At 36.4% G+C, this 22,292-nt stretch overlaps 1 protein-coding gene across 5 annotated transcripts in view; it reads left to right on the top strand.

Annotated features, from left to right (window-relative positions):
* Window positions 1-22,292, top strand: part of VCL (vinculin) — a 63,056-nt gene that overhangs the window by 35,204 nt on the left and 5,560 nt on the right. For 2 of the 5 annotated variants that reach the window (XM_084526504.1, XM_084526508.1), the window contains exons 6-19: window positions 972-1,132; window positions 6,259-6,352; window positions 7,672-7,819; window positions 9,353-9,506; window positions 9,622-9,797; window positions 11,051-11,241; window positions 12,975-13,174; window positions 13,694-13,822; window positions 14,880-15,029; window positions 15,707-15,815; window positions 16,807-17,109; window positions 17,681-17,805; window positions 18,145-18,330; window positions 21,274-21,480. In XM_084526504.1, the coding sequence (XP_084382630.1) occupies window positions 972-1,132; window positions 6,259-6,352; window positions 7,672-7,819; window positions 9,353-9,506; window positions 9,622-9,797; window positions 11,051-11,241; window positions 12,975-13,174; window positions 13,694-13,822; window positions 14,880-15,029; window positions 15,707-15,815; window positions 16,807-17,109; window positions 17,681-17,805; window positions 18,145-18,330; window positions 21,274-21,480 (2,333 nt within the window). The remainder of the gene's footprint in view (window positions 1-971; window positions 1,133-6,258; window positions 6,353-7,671; window positions 7,820-9,352; window positions 9,507-9,621; window positions 9,798-11,050; window positions 11,242-12,974; window positions 13,175-13,693; window positions 13,823-14,879; window positions 15,030-15,706; window positions 15,816-16,806; window positions 17,110-17,680; window positions 17,806-18,144; window positions 18,331-21,273; window positions 21,481-22,292) is intronic. The other 3 variants (XM_084526505.1, XM_084526507.1, XM_084526506.1) reach the window with 3 other exon arrangements.

Genomic DNA, 22,292 nt, shown 5'->3' with positions numbered 1-22,292 from the left:
TAGCAGTAAACTTAAAAATTGGGCGAACACTGTTCTGTTTGGGTAAGGAAGTGTGCACAGACTCTGTTGCCAGGGTATCAAGGGATGTGAACTTGCCTTTATTTTCCTGGCTATACTGCGGAATAGATCTGCATCACAGAACAGTTCTAAATATATCACATCGCTTCCACTCCATCCCTTCTGCAAAGATAATGAGTGTAATGTTAGTATTGCACGTGTGCACAAGCTTTTTTTCTGTCTCTATTCTGAGGTATTGTGGACATCTGTTAAATAATGGCTTCAAATGCTGTTTCTTTGCCATCACAAAGGCTGGTGGCTAATGGTATTACTGGAGTGCATTTGACACTTGTCTGTGTGAGGAACTGTGAATTGTATAAAGTGAGACAGTTGTAATAATGTTAAAAAAAATATATAATTAATTTCAAGTTAATATAAAAGGAAGTTGCAGTGGTGTTTTCTGGATCTCACTGCACTGACCAAACACTGTCAGCCGCAGCAGCAAGGCACTGATGGCATTATGTGCAGAATGTGCTACTAAGCAGGTTTGAACTCTTACCACATGCCAATGCCTGTGTTTCTATGTCTGACAATCTTCTTAAGTGGAAATTATGAATGTGGTTGGTGCAAGAGTAGTATTGCTATGTCAGTCTAATTAACTGGTTTCAGAGCTCAAACCTTACAGTAATGTTAAAAATGCTGTTGTAGTTATAGATGTAGACTTAATGACTTAAAAAAAAAAGAAAAAAAGAAACACAACAAAACAAAAACACACAAAACAAACAACAAGCAAGACAAAAAGCTCCAAGAAGCACAGTTGACCAAAACTACAATCTGTTTAGATAAACTGTTCCATAAAAAAAAAATAAAAAAAAATACACTCTCTTCGTGTTAATGAAACAGTATTCAGGATTACCGTGAATATTGATTGTATCTTACATATAGTTTTTTTCTAATCTGTGGTATTTTCACAGCTATGAAAATTTTTGTAACCACGAAAAACTCTAAAAGCCAGGGAATAGAAGAGGCCTTGAAAAATCGCAATTTCACAGTAGAGAAAATGAGTGCTGAGATAAATGAAATAATCCGTGTATTACAACTCACTTCCTGGGATGAAGATGCCTGGGCCAGCAAGGTATGTTTCACATTTATGTTTGGATATAGAAGTCTAACTCTTGTGTTGTAGACTTGCTTGTGAATCTGAGACTGTTGAAATGTGCGTTTGTCCATCAGTTTTGCAGTACTGTTATCACATTATGTAATCTCTTCAAGGTTGAACAGCATCACCACAGATGATTGTTTTAATGTGTTTTTCAAAACTAGCCTTCTCTTTCAACAAGCTAGATTAAAGGACTGTTATTTGAAGGTGTACCAATGGTTACTGGAGCTGAATGGTTGCACAGAAGACTTAAATTTGTTCACACCTTAGTTCTGATGTGTAATATGTAATACTGGAATACTGTGTATTCCTCTAATTTTTATTTTTTGCTACGTATAGTTAACTTACATCATATTTGACTGATGGAAATTAGGTGTAAAAGGTATTGTTCTATGCCTTAAACTGGTCCTGTAGCTATGCATCTGTTAGTGAGATTGTGTGATTCTTTTTTTTTTTTTTTCCTTACTTTATACTAAAAGAGCTAGACTGTTGTCGTATTTCTTGTGCAAAAGGCGTGAAATTAGGGAATCTTTAGTCAATTTTGGGGATACTTCCTTGAACACCAACACCCCATCCCATCCCTGCCCCATTTTTAGTCTGGGTATGGAAGTAAATTTCAAGTGTTTGTATTGTCTGAAAAAGGACAATGCTATTCTGAGCAGCCTTTCTGTGAAGGTGGCATATGGGCAGAATTGGTTCTTTATAACTCAGTGTTAAACTGTGTAAGTGACTTTAACCACTTACCTGGAGGGTTTAGGCAGTGCTCTTAAATGTTACACAATGCAGATACTGAAATATGCTGTAAAGCTGTTTGATGGCCAGCATCATAAAAATGTTACTGTGAACTTACAGATAAATATAGCTACACAACTGACACTCCATTTTTTTTTTTTTTAAGTATCTTAAGGTAAATCACTGAAGTGAACTTTTTTATGCTACAAGCAACAAGTAATTGGAAATTTATTTAAAGAAAATACTGAGACACAAACCCAGACTTATTAACAAATAAAATCTCTTGCAGAAAATCTAACCGATGTAATCTAGGCATTAAATTCACTTTGGCCTATATTGTTTGACACTTGGCCCTTAGTTTGCCTTTTGAGTTATTTTGTCACTATCACTTCCTTATTATGACTACTTTATGCATCTTTGTTTTTGTTCTCCTGTTTCTTACCCCTTTCTCACCTTTAGAAGGTAAGCTTTCTTCCACACCCTACACCTCTACCTTGCACTAAAACAAAACAAGCATGTATGTGGGATTTTGTGCTGTGTGCAGACTTGTGCTGTGCAACTTTTTATTTGTGTGCCAGCTGTAACACCATACTTATGTAAATACACATTGAAGTTTTAAATGACCCTTACTAGCCCAATGTGTAGAACTGGCTGTCATAAGAGAATGGTAATGGCAAGCTGAACTGCATTGAGACAGTCCTTCTGAATCTGATTAGAGCTAGCCCAGGATTTTAGAGCACATTCATGTGGAATGCTTTTGTGTTAATCTGTGTTACTAGCATCTGTAGTTATAAATAAAGGGTCCAGTTATGCAGGATCAAGCTTTCTGTATGTCCAGAAAGCTTTATTAAATCCGGGATTTTGTCCATTCCTTAGTTTTTCAGTAGTAGCTTTCCTTCATTCAGTTCAGATGGTTCGTATTCTTCATATTCTTCAGATCTAGGCTTAAAACTTTGATTTTGTATGTATATCTTTTAATTAAGCTTTATTTTTGGATTCAATCATTCCTGCATTGTATGAAATACAAGTACAGTTTTCTTTTACAGAAGAAATTTGGAAACTTCCGTGGTTTAAAAAAAAAAAAAAAAAAAAAAAGACTTGCAAGAAGTTGGCAAGCTAGCCTTAGGAAATTCTTACTTGTGTTGCTAACAAGGCAGGTTAAATAAAGGATTTTATTAAGAAAACAGTTGGTGCATTAGCAGTATCTCTAAATAGAACATGTTGGTCATTATACATAATTCATGAGTATGTTGTACGGACGAGTATATCTAAGTATCATTTTGCTTTCTGAGCTGAAATTTTTTTAAATAGTATTTTGGTATTTGAATTAGGGCATGTTGGCAATTTGGAACAGTGTCACTAGGCATTAACCAAACATGATGACAAAGAATTTGAGCTGAAAAGCTTAGTGGGATGAAGAAGCAGGAAGTAGTTTGCTAATGGTGACGTATTATAGACCTTTTCCTTGTATTTACTGTGTATATATGTATTGAACAGTTTGTTTATTGGGAAGGAGAGGAGAAGTTCTGAATTTCTACTTGAGATTACTGTTGCATGTGTTTCATGCTTGGTGATTAAAGGAAAGCTCTTTTCCCCATGCTTTTATGGAGCAAAGTAAGGTGTATTTGGGGATGCACAATCTTGAATTTTACTGGTATAGTGTATCCTTCTGTTGATTTGGAAAGTTTTTTTATTATTCTTTCTTGAATTGTGTATATGTGAAAGTATCACAAAATCTACATAGATATAGTTGAGAAGGAACAAATTTATGGAACTAGAGCTGTAGGCTTTGCCATAAACTATTTTGGGCTTCGTACAGACTCTGAAGTGCATGTTACTGTTACTGCATTGCAATAAACAGGATTTTTTAAAAATAGTATGCTGATTTAGAGTTGAAATAGTGAGAAAATATGGATCTCTAACAAAACCTTAAAAGATAAAAAGCCCTGCATGTACTTCTATTCATAGTTTTGTTCCAATTTTTCCTCTTTTCATTTTACAGAGCAGTTTAACTCATATATTCTTAGCTTTTCCTTTTTATAGTAAACTTGAAGTAATCCTCAATTCATACACTCCCATTTCCATAGAAGTGGAAGGGGTTGAAACTCTGGTAGGTGAGAAGTATCTAGTATCATGTAGGATTGAACCCTGGATGGTGAATAAGCTATCTGTTCTGCCAGAAGCTTGGCTCTGCATATTTTCTTCAAAATTCCCTTCATATGATCTTTGTGTCGGGTGTTGTGATCCGAGCAGATTTTGGTTGTTTGCAGTTATTTCTAGCTCTAAATGAAGGGCAGGTAGGACCTAAATTTCATTTGAAAAACACATGTACATGCAGACTCCTGACACATGTACAAGCCACATGTTGCAGCATGCGTGAGCACGCCTAACACCTTCAGACGTGTATAAGAGCCACACGTGTGAACATGTGCTAACACACCAAATGCCTCCAGACATGTATGCAAGCCACATGTATGAACACAGCAAGCACCTCCAGATGCGTGTACAAGCCATACAGCTCAACACACATTGCTTAGGTAGTGCTAGCAGTTACAAAATCATGTGTAAAAGATGAAACACCCTTAATTTCATCCTTTGCTAAGAGATTTAGATTGAGAGACTTCTTAGTCTTCTTTATCATTTTGATGTAACTGCAACTCTGCAGGCAACTGAGGCAACACAAAAGGCTGCTTTAGTAAAGAGGGGAGGAGTTCCTGCCCCTCCCATTATCCCAACGCTGTCCTTTCCCAACCATCCCACACCTAGCATCTCATCAGTGTGCTAAGCAACATCTGTTGCCTTTTTAAAAATTCAGTTAATCCTTTGTTTCAAATTATTTATGGGTAGATGGGCCTGCAGTAAACCATTCATTCCAAGTGAAAGTTACTCTAGTACATACATAAAACAACAGAAAACTATCACCTACCATCACAGCTGGTAAGGGTTTTTTTTTTTTTTGCATTCATTTCAGTTTTTAAATTATTGTATGATTATTTACTTTACTCTTGTATATTAAATGCACAAATCTCAAGCTATAGAGAAGATGTCCCCCCTTCCAGCCCTAGATGCGTGTCCTATCCTTTGGATGTTGTTAAATAGGTCCTGACCTAAGATTTGAGACCCAATTTCTAGGTTGGAGAACCAGTCTTCCAGGTGAAAACAATTCTGCTTTTGGTGCACTCTCTTGGGCTGTGAATCTAGAGCCCTTAAAAATATCCAGCTGTGTTGAATGACCTTTAGAAAGTTAGTTGAGTTGTATTATAATACTCTACAAGTAGCTGACAGATTGACATGCCTAAATAAAACAGGCTTAAGTGCCAAAATGTCCCCAGTGATGTATCTTTGGGACTAAGAGTGTAGAACGAACTGCTTCACAAAAATGCGGCAGTTTTTTAGTATTGTCAAGAGTATCCCATGTTATACCAGATAGTGATCTTTGATGCTTGGAGCAGGCGCTTCTCTGTAGGAGCTGGGCATGGATAGTCCAACAGCACAAGGGCCAGGCTTTTTTTCCATGACCTGTATACTAATCATGGGATACTAGATGCATTTCAAATTATTTCCATTACATGTGTGGTAAAAAGCTATTTGGGCTTTTTCCCAACTTCTTACTTAAGGTGCTGGGTACTCTGCCTATTTGTATAGGATAGAAAACTTCTGGCCTCTAGTGGAGAGGTGATGCATGAACAATTAACAGAGTATGCAGGGAGATGAGAACTGAGTGGTTTTATCTTCTCTAGTCAAAGAAGTGCTGGAAAATAGTTGCATAATAGTCAAAGCAGCAGCTTCTTTGCTTCTGGTAGAGAAGTTCTGAGTTTAAAACAACCGCATGTGAACACATGTTTAAGTCTCCGAAGACAGTAAAATCCATATTTGAGAATTCTAGGAATTAACTGGCAGTCTGTTTTTCTGCAGACAGCAGCTATTGGATTTTAAGCAGCAGAACAGGTGAAAATTGCAGATGTGCAGCCTCTTGTACAGAAAGTAGCAAAATTCACTGGCTGATTTCCATTTTTAAAAGGTTGACTCTAATCTTCATGCTCTGATGTACACTAAGGAAAAAAATGGAACTAACTCTTAAGATGTGTGCTTAATGGAGCTTATTTAGGAATTAAAACACAAGAAAATAAAGGAATAGAGAAATCACTAAACTTGCATGCGTATTTTCTGCATTTGAGTGATACGAAAATGTCTGCCTTACTTGAAAATAAGTGACTATGAACTGCTAGTCTGAAAATGGGTTTTGAGCTGCTTACATGGGTGTGTTTCTGTAAGTAGGCTGTGCTTTATACAACTTCTGTCTGCTTTGATTGTGTTGACTTCTTATGCTTTGATTTTTTGAAAATCATTATGGTGGTTTCTCTTTTGCAAAGGACACTGAAGCCATGAAAAGAGCTTTAGCCTTAATAGATTCAAAGATGAACCAGGCAAAAGGTTGGCTGAGAGATCCAAATGCACCTCCAGGTAATATTCAAAAACAAGTGCAAAGTATTTCAATTTTTTAAGGTCTGAATAGCCGTTAAGCATTAATAACTTATGCATAGTGGATCATTCTGGAGAAACCAGTAGATAGTCTTTTTTTTTAAATACTTGGAGATCTACCAAGTTGTGTTTAATGTCCTGGAAATCTTTGCCTGTTTCAAGTTCGCCAAATGTATTCTGTATAACATACATATTTTATATTTGCATTCCACTAGTAAAAGCATAAATACGTGAATTATGTTGAGCAGTATTTAACTGCAGTAGATCCTAATACTTAAAGTTCCTCATTCTGTACTTTCAAGTTTGTATAACATTAGTTTTATCTAATAGCAGACTCTCAGTATTTTTCTTTCAGTCTTGACAGAAAATGCTTAGCATGAAAAACTGCAATAAATACTATAACTACAGTCAGCTTTATTTATATAAAGGTTTTTCCTTAGTATGCATCTTTAAAACAAATAAAACGAGGTGGAGGCCTGTTCCATTCAGACTTTGAGAGATCTTATATCTGAAACACTTTGTCTGAAACTGAAGCCAAAATAATACAGTTATAAATGCTGGAAGTGAATTATTCATATCTGTGGAGCTGCTGCTTATACCTCATTCCCTTTACCACACTCAATGCCAGAAATCTCAGTTATTTGAAAGTCTTCTATCATTTACATTGACAATTAATGAAATACAACATTAATTGTTCAGTAGCTAAAGACAAATGCAAATATAATTGTAGAACTTGCTGCAAGTCAGGCATATTACCCTGAACTAACCCCGTAATGTTTTGGTCTTCCGAGTGGTCCTTATGGCAGGACTTCTGAGCCAATTCCAGTATAATAATTTAATGGAGGAACCAAAGGTGCCCTTATCCATGCTAGAGGATGGAACCATGGCTGAATTGCAAGGACAGGGATGTTATTCTTGCATCTTCTTTTCCCAAAATGAAATCATATTTAAAACTGTGTTAAGTTAAGGCTACATGAATCTTTTCATCCTGAATCTCTTCAGCCTGAATACATTACAATTTGTATAATTTTTTTCTTAGAGAAATCAAGCTATGATAACAAAATGATTAAATTACTTGAAATACATGGCACATGATGCACATTATTAAGGTTATGCTATGCTGTTTCAGAAAAATCATCTCATTATTCCATTTGGTGTATATCTCATAGTTTTTGATAAATATATTTTGATGACTGAACATAGTGCAATTAGTGTGGTGGGACACCATGAAAGTAGTAGTTTATTCATAGATGGCAAGGAAAGTGTTGTTTGATGTTTTACTAACTGACTGTACATCTTAGGGGATGCTGGTGAACAAGCAATAAGACAGATCCTTGATGAAGCTGGAAAAGCAGGAGAACTCTGTGCAGGCAAAGAACGCAGAGAGATTCTGGGGACATGCAAAACTCTGGGCCAGATGACTGATCAACTAGCTGATCTCCGAGCTAGGTAAATCTATTGCTTTTAATGGACAATTTTCCAGTGTTATTAAAACAGTTATTCTGAACTTGCAGTTGCATTGTTTCTTCACATGTAGGAGAGGAGGGCTGTTCATGCAATACATTTTTTCAGCAGCTCATCAGTGTAGTAAATACTTAAGTCAGAGTGTTCTAATGTCAGTTTTTTTTTTTTTTTTTTGTGATGCTCACTGCCCCTCCCACCCCCCAAAAAAGAAAAGAAAAACAGAACCCATGCAGAAACTCCAGAAAGCTATTCATAGGGATCCGTTAGCTAGACATAATGGTTTCATGGTATAATATTTTCTCCTAGTACTTAATGCATCTTTCAAATTGTCAGAAAAAGCGATAGGGGTTGAGTTTTTCATTCTTTAAGAAAGGAAACAGCCTTTAGGGAAAACAAGTGACTCTTCTGACTTAGACCTAGTAAAATGCAGGGAAAGGGCAAATGCAAATTATTTTGAATGACTATGAGTTAGCTTAAGAACATATTTCCTGCCATCACTTGAAGTCCATAGACTGCCAGGCTCTCAAGTGTTGCAATGGTATGCACACAGGCTTGAAATATTTCTATATAACTTATTTCCGTATGAAGAGTTGTTAGTTTGATATACAAAGGCTTAAAAGGCAAAAATTCACAAGTACTAGTTATGCTGTCATTAAAATGATATAAATTATGTGTATTAGCTATAACAGTGGTAGTGGATGAGAAGCTGGTTTTGGTTTGGCTTCACATGGATTTCCAGCTGCATGACCTGAGAGAATGTAAGGGCTTTGTACCAGTTTTTGCACAACATGTTGGAGAGGAGCATTAAGTTGGTAAAGTCAACATGCTTAAACTTTTCCAGTAGTCAGGTGTTCTGGAATGGAGCATGAGATTTTTTTTTTTCTAAACTACCATATTTGAAGTAATTTTTCTATCCAACTTCTAACTTCTTAGCATTTCAGAAAAAAAGAGTGGTAGTGCTGGAAAGCGTTTTCTACAGTCCTGTTAATTTGTATAGTTCAGACACTTCTCTCCATTTTAAGAAATCTTACCGATAGTCCATAATCTTTATCTACTCTGTCAACATCATTGAGGCAACTAAGACATCTTCTTTTCACTTACTGGCTTCTCTTCATAATGTGAGGCATACCCTTCCATAAGGCCCAACTGACTGTCGCAGCAGTCTGTGAACGAGTAGATAATAGGTCTTGTCCTGGGCAGATAAAATGAACTGTGTCCTCAATTAGCCTTACTTTGTGACACTTTTTAAAAGTTCTTCTGAGGTTGCTAAATGTAAATTTCTAGGAAGGGAGAAATATGCTCTAAATATATTCTTAGAACATAACAAGAACAGTTAAAAACAGTTAAAAACTCCTCAGTTATTTTTGCTTTCCAAGCAAAAATATACTCTTATTTAATACTGTAATTCTTGCAATAATTGCTGGCAATGCTCATAAACGGTTTTTGTTGTCTCTTCATTAAATAAGGGCTTTTTTCAATCCTGAGCTGAATTTGTGATGTTCTTTTCCTCTTGGGCAGAGGACAGGGTGCTACGCCAATGGCTATGCAGAAAGCGCAGCAGGTGTCGCAAGGCCTGGATATGCTCACTGCAAAAGTGGAGAATGCAGCCCGGAAATTGGAGGCCATGACAAACTCTAAGCAGGCTATTGCTAAGAAGATTGATGCTGCTCAGGTACCACCAATAATTTAATAATTGCTTCAGAAAATTATTATATTACAGTATTGATTCTTCTTTTATCTTTTGATTCTGTTTTATTTTCACTTATACGCAACTTCTTCCTATTAAGAATTGGCTTGCAGATCCTAATGCGGGTAGTGAAGGAGAGGAACATATTCGAGGAATTATGGCTGAAGCAAGGAAAGTTGCAGAATTATGTGAGGAGCCTAAAGAAAGAGATGATATCCTTCGTTCCTTGGGAGAGATCTCCGCTTTGACAGCTAAGCTGTCTGATCTGCGACGACAGTATGTTTTGTTTTGTTTTTTTTTTTAATCACCAAAAATTTATCTGAATGTTTCATTTGCAGTTCAAACTGATGAAATTATTAATGAGAATATGGATGATTCATTTGGGGATATATTTTCCTCCAAGAACCGGAAATGGACATATTATAATTTCTAACTTTCATCCTGCATAGAATAAAAATAGAATACAAAGAATTGTTCAGTTCTTGGAGAAAGAAAAGTTAACCTTTGTTTACATCCTTTAAAAAATTTCGTCTATAAAATATAGTATCCTTTTTAATGCTTCACCTTAATGATTTATATCTTAAAGCCTGACTTATGTGATCTTCCTCCAAAAGAAAGATGAGAGTGACTACAATTGTGTATCTATAACTGAAGAGTGATTAGAATTGTGTATCTATAACTTTTTTTTACAATATTTTATTTTTATTCTTTTACTGCCCATGGAACACTTGACAGGCAAACTGAAGCCTTTATAATACTCAAGCACTTCAAAGGAATGAGATAATGTGAAATTTAAGTTTGTTTATACAGACAGATGTCATCACTGTTTTTCACTCAGCAGTTTACTACATGGCAGAGTGCAATACCTAGCACTTGAATACTGAGTCAAGTATTTTAATCTCTAACTGTAAACTCTATAAAAGATAAATATTATGACATGGAGAAAATCCTGTTACCTTGTGTTCAGTGCTCAGCTGGAAATGATATTTCTATATCAGTTTTGCAAAGGAGATGCTTGAGAATGGAAGTGAGAAACTATTACTGTAAAAATTCTGATCTTTAATCTATGGCCAGTTGCAATATGTAGATAAATATTTTTTCTTTGAAGTTTGACACTTCAAACTTTTCTTGATGCTTCATTGGCAGCCCTAATGTACTGTTTTCTGGTTTATGAATAGCCTTGGGTCTGTTGCTACTTACTTTTGTACTTGCAATCTGATGTTATTACAGGTGTTCATAAGATGGCCATGGGTATGGGAAATCAAACTGATGAGTGACAATGCCATACCTTCCCCTGCCTCAGTGCTGTGTTGAGCATAAGTAATATCTAGGTGCCACAGCAGCGAAATGAGGTGGGGATTTATGTATGACAGATCTGCATTATTTGTTCTGAGATTCAAGTCTGAAATATTACTTTATTTAAAAGATGAAGTACCTCTCTTGTCTTCTTTTTCCTACAGAATTTGAGAGTAGCTGTAAAAGATCTGTATATTACTATAACTTTGTTTTTCTATTTTTTAAATCCTCAGTGGGAAAGGTGACTCTCCTGAGGCCCGTGCACTGGCTAAGCAAATAGCTACATCACTTCAGAATTTACAGTCCAAAACAAACAGAGCTGTAGCAAATACTAGGCCAGTTAAAGCAGCTGTCCATTTGGAGGGCAAGATTGAGCAAGCTCAAAGGTGGATAGACAATCCTACAGTTGATGATCGCGGAGTAGGTAAGTGTTTCTGCATGCTCCTTAACCCCCTCCCCCCCGCCTCCAGTCACAATTTTATGGTTTAACTTAGTAATTTTTTATGACTGAATGTACTGCTACTGAGATGCTGAGGATGTGTGGAATTTCTTCATTGATGATGAGACGTGCAGTTCCTGGCTGGTGGTTTATAGCCAAGTCCTGGCTGCAATATTATTTAATGAGGCTGGCCTTGATTCTCTTGGTTCTAGACAGAACAACTTTGGCAAAGAATGGGAGAATGTGTGCAGTAGAACAGACAAACTTTAGACTGCTCCTTGCTTTTTAATGTCATGCAAATATAGTATCTCAAATATGAATTTATATATACTTCAGCAAATTGAGTAATTGAGTCCTTCATAAACCTTATCTAAAAATAGCACTTCCTGTATGATTTCTGGGTTATCTGAGGAGACTGCTACTTACTCAAAGAGAAAAGTGATCTGAGAATCTAAGCATGCTATCATGAAATTAAATTGAATTATGGCTTAAATTGAATTATGAAAGTATGCCTTCATGATTTTTGTTGGTCTATAACATGGTGAAATCTGAGGTGGTTGTCTTGAGGAAGCACAGAAAGTAAGCTTAATTTTTATTATTTTTAATGCAAAATAAACAAAGGGAACTTAAACCTGCTCCCCTACCCTCCAAAGTCTATAAGTACCTAGTTAATCATGAAACTTGTATACTGCAAGTTTTTTGAAGGAACCAAAGTTTCTCAGTGCTGGATGTGTACTACAGAATACAGAGTTTAATCAATTGTAATAGTAATATGTAATGATAAAAATGTGTGAAAGGATGTAATGCCCCAGAACTGTAATATTTGTAGGTTAATGAAGAAAAATTCTAATTGTAACATAATGCCGTTTTTTTCTTTGCATTTAAATCCCTTTCCTTGGATTGAGACTTGACATGGTGCTTATAGGTAGGAAAGGTTATGTTAAGAATGTCAATCAGGTATGTGCTCTGTTTGATCTGGACAGCACTTGGATTACTTGTACGGTAGCATTGGCTTAAAATGATTCTTCAGTAGGTCTTTAAAGGACTTAATATATGATGACTTCCTTTAAAAAGACTACTATTGTATTACTTGAAAGAACAGAGGAACACATTGTTGGTAAAAGAACAGGAAGCTTCTGTGAGAGAGTTAAGGATGTTGCTGCACTAAAAATGACTTTTTTGACAGGAAGAACTTCAACATGCTGTGGAGGCTTTTTACGTTTTTATTTTTTTTCCAGTCCTGGACACTGGACATTCCTTTACGCATGATTTCTGGAACCTCTGAAGAGGGTATTCTGTTTTAAAATTTATGTTTTGTACATGAATTTTTCCCCTCTTCCTGCTCAGCTTGTTATGACTTGAAGTGATATGGAGAAGAATTGCAGTACTTGGAGTTTGCAAGCAATTTCTATTAGAGTCAACAGATCAGTTCTGTAGGGATATCTGACAGCTATAATGGTTAACTTGAGGCTGCCCTTGCTAAAAACAGGATGCATTTTTAGGCCTGAAGTGCTGTAACAGGCAAAAAAAAATAATGGTGAGGGGTGAATTCCTGTTTGGGTTTGAAGTGCCATTGCTGAGAAACTGCAGAAGATCCTTCTCACCACCCAGAAATGTGTTGTTAAAAAAACAGATATTCTATTCATGGGATGTTTGAATTACACTTTCACGTTTTAGTTGTCCTGTATGTTAATGTAACATGACTTCTTCCACTGTAGGCCAGGCAGCAATTCGGGGTCTGGTCGCAGAAGGTCGTCGTTTAGCCAACGTCATGATGGGACCTTATCGTCAAGACCTGCTTGCCAAATGTGACCGTGTAGACCAGCTGGCTGCTCAACTTGCTGACCTCGCAGCGAGAGGGGAGGGAGAGTCTCCTCAGGCTAGGGCAATTGCTGCTCAGCTTCAGGACTCGCTGAAGGTAAAAATCTTTTATTGGACACTGAAGCACATGATAATACATGGAAGGGTTTGTACTGCCTTGATAATGGGCTTCTATGTTGGAGGCACCAATAAACAGAGGAACAAAAAATGCAGCAAAACAAGTGGTGGTTTATCTGAGACGTTTAAAGCAAGCTTTCTACAAAACACCTTGATACCATGCTTCAGGGATTAATTCTAAATGAGCAATTTAGAAGTAAAAATAAAGAGAAGTCTTACTTTCAATGAAGATAGCATGTTAGCATTGCAAATTTGATTGTCTCATTATGCCATTCATAGCTTCTGATCCTGCTACAATGAGTGGCATGTAAGCTTCTTGCATTTCAAATGATGAAAAAGTGATTTACAGAACATGCTTATGAGATTGTTTTATCTTTATAGCTTCTAATGTAACAGGCTTTTTTTCTTTTTTCTTTGTTAATAAGAGGTTTTCTGGGATTTGAAGCCCTGTGAACTTAATGGTTCTGTATCATGAGTTTATACTTGCTGTTTTTTGAAGGATCTTAAGGCACGGATGCAAGAAGCAATGACCCAGGAGGTTTCTGATGTTTTTAGTGACACTACAACTCCTATTAAGTTGTTGGCAGTAGCAGCCACTGCTCCTTCTGATACTCCCAATAGAGAAGAGGCAAGTATATGAAAGAGTGTTTTTTCCCGTGAAGCTTCAATTATTGTTCAGTTTTAGAAGAATCACTATTTTGAGAAATGAACTGGTATTTTGAACAAGTATTCTGAACAATGAATCAGTTTTTTTTTTCACAAGCTTGTAATACATGCTTATTAATTCTGACTGCAAGATGATTGCCATGAAAATCTTCCTGGTCTCTTGGGGTCTGAGGATTGTGCTATATATCCCTGGAAACTGTGTCATCCCTGACTTCAGTAAATGCTAAAGACTGTTCCCTGTGATGTTCATACCATGTTATCTTCAGCATGCTGATAATTCTAGTGCCAAATCACTGACAACAGTTAATGGATTGCTTATCTCGACATTTATATAAGATGACCAAAGTTGTCTAATTCATGTCAAGATTAATCAGCACACTTAACCTGTTCCCTTGCTGTATAATGCTTCCCTTAATTCAGTCCTACTGGCCTTGAAGTATCCTGCTTGCAAGCTCTATTTGGCTGGTTGATTTGAACATGATCAAAATAATTACCAAGGCCTTGGGAAATTTAACTTTACAGCAGTGTAGATTTTATCAACGTATTCTGTCCTTGTGTAAATAAGAATGGTAAGAATAATGCATATGGTAAGACATAAGAATGCATATATATAATTTTTTCCAATGTGAAGCCTCGATTTTTAGAGTAAAGCCCATATTTTTCTTCCAAATGCAGTCACTTCTGGATTCTGGGTTTGAGGATTTATCTCTGTAAGCTAAAATGGTTTCAACTCAGTTGCTAGAACAGTGGTTGGGAATTAATGTACTTTATATCTCAAAGCTATGAAGTGTGATAGTATCATTTGTAGACCAAATGAGTTAGTAGAGAAGAAAGTCCACAAATGTACGAAGATAAAAATGAAACCATTTCAGACTCTTTGTGTCTTGTTGCATCATGTCAGGAGATGTGTTAAGTTTAGCTGTTAGGAAGGTGTCTCTGGTATGTGACACTTGGAGAAAGTTTTTGTTCTGTTTGGGAAGTAAGGGTTTTTAAATATATTTTTCTCTTCTGACAAATAGGTGTTTGATGAAAGAGCAGCAAATTTTGAAAACCATGCTGCTAGACTGGGAGCAACAGCAGAAAAAGCAGCTGCAGTTGGAACTGCTAATAAAACCACTGTGGAAGGCATTCAGGCAACAGTGAAATCAGCAAGGGAACTTACCCCACAGGTTTGCTTTCTTAGTCTCAAAATGCTATTATACATGTAAGGGTTGGGAAGGATTTCTGTGGAATTTTCCATTTGTTTCTGCTTATCAGAGTAAGATGTTAATAGCAGTAAGGAACGTAGCACCGACATTCTGAGAAGAGAAATAGCAAATATTCATGTATATCCTAATGGGTAGGACAAGGTAATTAAATGATGTGTCTTACTCTTCAGCTTTTGGAGAGAAGCACCAGTAACTTATCCTTGAAACGGTTACTTGGAGGCTTAATAGAGTAGAGAAAATGCTTCTTCAATGATTTTTTTCCAGATTAAACTTCTATCTAGAACTAGTGAGACTGTCAAAAGTATTGTACATTAGTGCTTTCAAGAACCATTAGTAAATGATAAAACACTTTCTGATGCGAAAGCAAGTAAATGAAGTTAGAATAAATATTTGTATCAACAAATACTAGAGGCATTGTGAATCTTAAAACAGAACTAGAAATTGAACAGAAATTGAACTAGAACTAAGGGAGTATTAAAAGTGAGGAGTATTAAAAGTGAGGAGCTTCATATCTAGCATGGAGAAGCAAATGCATTTTCAGAAACACATACAATGTTTTTATATATTGTTACTTAATAATTAAAAATGTAATAATTAAAAATTATTGTTACTTAATTAAAAACTTTTTTCATTCATAGGTAGTATCAGCTGCTCGAATTCTTTTGAGAAATCCTGGAAACCAAGCTGCTTATGAACATTTTGAGACAATGAAAAACCAATGGATTGATAATGTAGAAAAAATGACAGGTAAAGTAGGATTTTTTTGTTGAAGATTATATTTGTGCTTATTTACCCTGTATGGATTTCTTTATCCATTCTATTTGGTTTGAAGAGACATGTACAGAAGTAATAACTGAATTAAAAAGTATTGTTTAAGAGAAATGGGAGTGTGCTGTGTGACTCCAGAAATGTGTTCATGTTAGCATAAACAAAATAAGTTGCTTCATAGGACTTGGTTTTGACTGGTGGAGGAAGCAAATTGGGCTTTAATTCTTCCCTGGGAAGAACAAAATACCTTTAGTTTTGTACTTGTTGTGTTAGCAGTGTATCACTGTAGCAGCTTGAGGCTTTTCTTTTTACATAATCTTGGCATGTTGAATGAGGACATATAATTAATCGGGGGCAAGAAAACATGTTCAAAATGATGTAAGAGCTTCATGAATGGAATTCATAAAACAAAACTACAGATGTACTGACTCTTTCTGAAACACTTAAAAGTTTCAGTCCTGAAGAAATGTTTCAATCTGTATTGGGCTGCTAACAAAATACTTTATCCGGGCTGTATACTGTGTCCCTCTCCATCTCCATAATTAACTTGTGGGAATTTTAAATCTCACTGCTTTATCACTATACATCACCCTTAAGTTAAAGCACGACCAAGAGGAATCTTTCATTTTGCATGAATGGGAGGGCTACAAAATTGCTGAATATAGATAAAGAAATTTGCAAGGAATGGAATTCTGTTGTGTATACTGTGTAAGTCAATTTTTCATTCAAGCAACATTCCATGTTAGATGAGTAAGAATTTGGGATGTTGTTAATGGGAGCAAGACTGACCGTAGTTCCATAGTGTCAGTAATACATGTGGTCTGATTTTCATGCCTTCTTCCACTCCTCCCTACTCTTCAAGTTTGGAAATAGTTGCTTTTCTGGTTGGAAACAGTCTCAGGAATATGTAATAGCCCTTATTCAACAGAGTTGAAGTTAGAATATTAATGTTGTTAAACTTTTATCCTAGGGTTGGTGGATGAAGCCATTGATACCAAGTCTCTGTTGGATGCATCAGAAGAGGCTATTAAGAAAGATCTTGACAAGTGTAAAGTTGCAATGGCCAATATGCAACCACAGATGCTGGTAGCTGGCGCCACCAGCATTGCTAGACGAGCAAACCGCATCCTATTGGTGGCAAAACGAGAGGTTGAAAATTCAGAAGACCCTAAATTCCGGGAGGCTGTTAAAGCAGCCTCTGATGAACTAAGCAAAACTATATCACCGATGGTAATGGATGCTAAAGCTGTGGCAGGAAACATTTCTGATCCTGGTAAGGATTTGGTCAGCTGATTTGAAAAGTATCTTTTATTGGTGGAATGCTGTGTGATATAGTGCTCATTTTCTCTTGTACCGCTGTGTATCCCCATATATGGAAATTTTGTGTATGCTTAATTCCCACAATGGTAAGATCAAGGTCACACCATTAACTGCTAAAACCTCTGTCATGTTCAAGGAAAAGGATTCATCATTCTAGTTCATTGCATGATGTCATGATCTTTATCAGAAACAAGTATTTACTACTTTTATCAGTAGTGGTACCTCTGTAAGGAAAATAGTACGTAATGTCTTCTGTTCTAAAAGTTGTTTTGGGAATTACTTTGGCTATTGACAGTGACCATTACTCAGCGTAAATTTTATTTTATGCATGTTGTATATGATATTAACATTTTAAATATGGAAATCAAGTATAAACATTGTGGTGGTTTTTAAAAATTATTTTATAGAAATATGCGCACTCTCTGCGGTACCTTACCAAAATATTTTTTGTGTTTTTTTTTGATAGTATTGCAATTCTAAATATTACAGAATGCTATTAATCTGGGACTGGAATTTTTGTTCAGGTTTGCAGAAGAGTTTCTTGGATTCTGGATACAGAATTCTTGGAGCTGTGGCCAAAGTCAGAGAAGCTTTTCAGCCTCAGGAACCAGATTTTCCCCCTCCTCCTCCTGACCTTGAGCAGCTTCATGTAAGTGCAGCAGATTTTGTAATACAGTACTCAGTTGCCACTGATGAAGTGTGGACTGCACACTGAAATTTTTTGACTAAATTTTTATTCCTTAGACAGAAAACTCATTGTCTGGCCAGACATGTATACAAACAGCCTGATGTCTTAATAAATAAATAATCCAGCTTTCAAAAGAAGAGAATAAAATGTGGTATTTCCTTAAAAAGGGAGCACTTGAAAAGCTGGAAGAACTCTGGAAGAACGCATGAGCTCATGCGATCATGTCTTGCCATGTCACTGTCATAATACTCGATCTTTGTACTACTTCATTGCACTGAATAGGGTTTTTACCTTTCTTAGCTGACTGATGAGCTTGCTCCTCCAAAACCACCACTTCCAGAAGGTGAGGTTCCCCCACCCAGACCACCACCACCTGAAGAAAAGGATGAAGAGTTCCCAGAGCAGAAAGCAGGAGAAGCTATTAATCAGCCCATGATGATGGCTGCTAGGCAGTTACATGATGAAGCACGAAAATGGTCTAGCAAGGTAAGAAGTTGTTACAGATTTGTCCTGTGTTACAAAGAAAATTTCTTCAGAATCAGTGTGTTTGGTCCAGTATCAGTTGCCTCAATGCGGAGAATAGACTTATATAGACTAAATAGTAAAAACACTGCAGTAAAAGAATTTTACTGCAGTGTTTTTTTTTTTACTTTTTTACTTTTCATCTTCAAAGTGAGCTAGGTACAACTGTTCTAGTACTCAGAAGTGTTAGAATGCTTTATCGTCGTACCTCTGCAAACACAAATGTGTGCTCTTTGTGATCATTGACGATGCAATAGTGCCTCTGTAGGCAATACTTAGTGCCTTTCTATGTTGACAAGCTGATGGTTTTATTTAGCTGACTTTGGGATGTCTGCATGAATGTTGCAGACACCAGCTGCGAGAATCACGAACTGGTTTGTGTTCTGGAAGGAGCTGCAAGTTACTTTGTGGTTTATCTGGTGCTCTTCTGATCAGAAAAGTGACTGTATATAGATAACCTGGTCTGCTTCTTTTTTTGTAGAGTCACTATCAAGGCCAAAATCCTTCTTGTTTTTTTACTATTTCATTGCCATGATGAAGCATGTCATACCTGCCTTCTGCAGGTATTAATTGAAGGCCAGAATTTGGCCTTTAAAATCTTCACTTTTTTTCTTCCACCCCAATGCATGGTAACGAGAGGATAAACTTTAATAGCTTACTGAATCAACTCCAACAACTTGGTGTGCATAAGGCACATCTGTTTTGGAAGTACAAATAAAGTACAAAAGAAATACTACAAATCTGTTTGTGTGCCTTCCTTAAAATGAAATGCTTTTATTTCACTCATACTTCTGGATATACCACATATGTTTTTATTTTATTTAAGGGATAAGACTGGAATATATCTTCTCAAAAGGTAATCTTGAGGCTGAAAATCTTAATTTCAGCTTCCTAACTGTTTTGATGTTTGAATCCCCAAATGAGTAACCTAACAATACACAGTAGGTTAAAAAAAAAAAAGTGTTTACTATATATGTACTAAATTACATGTATAGACACACTAGAGTATAATTAAAATAATGCATCTATTAAAACATTTATGTATCAAAACAGGGCAGCAGACCTTAAAACTTCCTCCTAATTATAAAAGAGCCCCAAGCTTATTGTTTTTTGTTTATGAAACACTAATTTTATTGCTGTTACCATAAGTTGAGACCAACAAACCAGTATAACATCTGTTCTTTAAATTCTTGTTAGCAGTTCCATTTTACCAATAAAGGTACAGTTGCTTTGATAATATATTTTGGGGAAGAAGGTGGTGGTCAGGACACTTTGTCAAGAACAATTTTTCACATGCAATCCAAGTTTTAAAATATTTTTGCAGACAATCATAAAGGGCAGAAAAATAGAACTTCAAAAATATTTTTGTAGTTGAAGCCACTTCCTTATTGGGTGGAAGAGATTTGATGGACACTGTTACTGAGGAATACGTGTTAGATCTGGAAAGACAGAAACACAAGGTCTTGCTTATACTAAATGGCAACAGGCTGTGTCAAAAGCCTTCTGCTTTTTTAGCCATTTATATTAGCCCACTGATATTTTCCTATGTATTACGCTTATAGGGGGGCAAGTAAGTAATCTTTAAAAGCATTTGATAACATTCTCCATTCCTGTAAGATTTAAAGTTCATTACTTTTTTTCTTTAACAAAAACTCAATTTCACTGTGTAGATTCTGGGCTTCCGTGTATTCCTTTTCTCACAGAGCACAAAACAAACACCTATTGCTTTAGATTTCCTTGCCTTTCCCCCTCAATTGAATAAAGGAGAGAATGAAGTTTTATTTGTTTAGTTAGGCTCCTGTGTCAAAACTAGCATCAAAACGAGGGATACTGGAAACTTTTCACTGAATTAATGCTTAGATTTAAGTCTTCAAAGATGGGTTGATTTGTCAATATATAAATGCTAGAACTTGTTCTTCCAAAAACTGCATTTTTTCACTGACATGGATGTTTTTCTATTAAAAGATCAGATCTTAAGTAAAGTTCAGTTGCAAATGTTTTTGCTAAGGGTTGCTTGACATGTAGCATTCATCAAAGAAATGCAGTTGGTAAATTTGTATGATATCTTTTTTTATTGAACTGCTATTATATTATGAATGACTGTACTATTATAGGACTTTTACCTCATCTTTGTGATCTCCTTTTATTTGCTTGAATCTTTTTTTCAAAGGTAACGGATACAACATATTGTGGCAAAACAGTATAATATGCTTCATAATCCTCTTACTTTACTAATTCTGTTTCAGTCTTTTTAAAGAACTGTAATATTCATGTCATTCATAACATTCAGTATCACCTCCTTTTTTCATAACCTGGTTTTGTTCTTTTTCACATTATCTGCAGTACTTCAATACCCATTTCTACAATATCTTCCCTGCCACCATCACCCTTTTTTTCTTGACAGCAAACAGTGTCAGTGGTTTTTCTGTGGCCCTGCTGCTATCTCTTCTTACATATACGTGAAAAGGCTTTCATACATGCTTTGTGTTTGCACAAATACCACAGTCATCAGCTGCTGTGCCTGCTTCAAGCCAGTGAAAATGGCTTTCATTAAAACAGAAAATCCATTCATTTCACCATTGTCTTGCCAGAAAAATGTTGTTCTGTAAATCAGCCTCTGCGTGTAGAAGCTGTACGCTGAGTTGAAAAATGTCGCTGCATCTTTGAATTGGAACTTCTTAATTGTTTTGGTAACTTTGGTTCACAGGTGAAATGTTTGTTTCCTTCTGCTAATTCTGTATTCCTTCCCCTCCTCCCTCTTTACGTGATCCTAGAACTGTCCTGTCGGATCTCGAGAGACTAAGAGGATGTTTTGGTCACTAAAACAGCTCAGTTCATGCTCTTCTACCAAATTCTGCTTCTTGTACTAACTGTCCCGTTTCTCCACCCTTGCTGCCACCTGCAAAGCCTGTGACTGTGGTTAATGAAGCGGCTGAGGCTGGTGTAGATATAGATGAGGAGGATGATGCAGATGTTGAATTCACTCTCCCCTCTGACATTGAAGATGATTACGAGCCTGAGCTGCTGTTAATGCCAACCAATCAGCCTGTTAACCAGCCCATTCTGGCTGCTGCTCAGTCTCTACATCGGGAAGCAACCAAGTGGTCTAGTAAGGTACTCCTGAGTCTCCCCCGGGGACTGATCTGTGTGCATCCAGCCATTTGGAACGCTGACACATTTGCATCACTCTTGATCCCTGCTGGGTCCCATCATTCTGAATGAATAAACGTGCCTGCACTTCATCTTAAGGACTGAGAGTGGCTTCACAAGTTTGCTAGATCTGTCTGTCAGTGCCAGACTGAAGCTTGATTTGGGTCACTTATTAATATTCAAAGGCTTCCTCTCTCTTTGCATCTGCCTGTTCTCTTTGTTATGGCAGTTTTCAAATTGTAAACAGCGGTTGTCTTCCCTCCCCCCTTTTCTTTTTTCATTAATTTGGGCTACCTGGGAAGCCATGGTTAATGGTTTCTTAATGACTTCCAGATACAACAGAGTATACAGTATTCAAGAAGTCATTTAACATGTCTATTGTGCTTTGCCTCCATTGATGCCATCAATTAAAATACCTTGGAACAAGGAATGGCTTTGTATGGCAGTGTTTATTGAAGAGGACTGACTGTTTGCTGGCTTGCACTTGGCTGTATTGCAAATGCTGGTTTTGAGAGAATTCTTTTATGAAGAAGCTGCACTGAATGCTGTTATCTGCTGAATTGAGATAGTGTTTGTGTAAAAACAGTGGAAATCTAACATGGGGTTCAGATGTTCACAAGTAGCCTGTCTCTTCTGTCTAAGCACAAATGTTTGCAAGACTGGTCACTTTTTATAGCATGCTGCAAAAAGTAAGGTTGGTGTCATATAACAAACAAAGGTTAGGGACACGTGTGTGTATTTATACATATATTTATATGTATGTATGTAGAGATATA

The sequence above is a fragment of the Aythya ferina genome, assembly GCF_964211825.1.
Source record: "Aythya ferina genome assembly, chromosome: 7".
In the NCBI taxonomy this organism is placed as follows: domain Eukaryota; kingdom Metazoa; phylum Chordata; class Aves; order Anseriformes; family Anatidae; genus Aythya; species Aythya ferina.
This window is presented reverse-complemented; position numbering and strand designations above follow the sequence as displayed.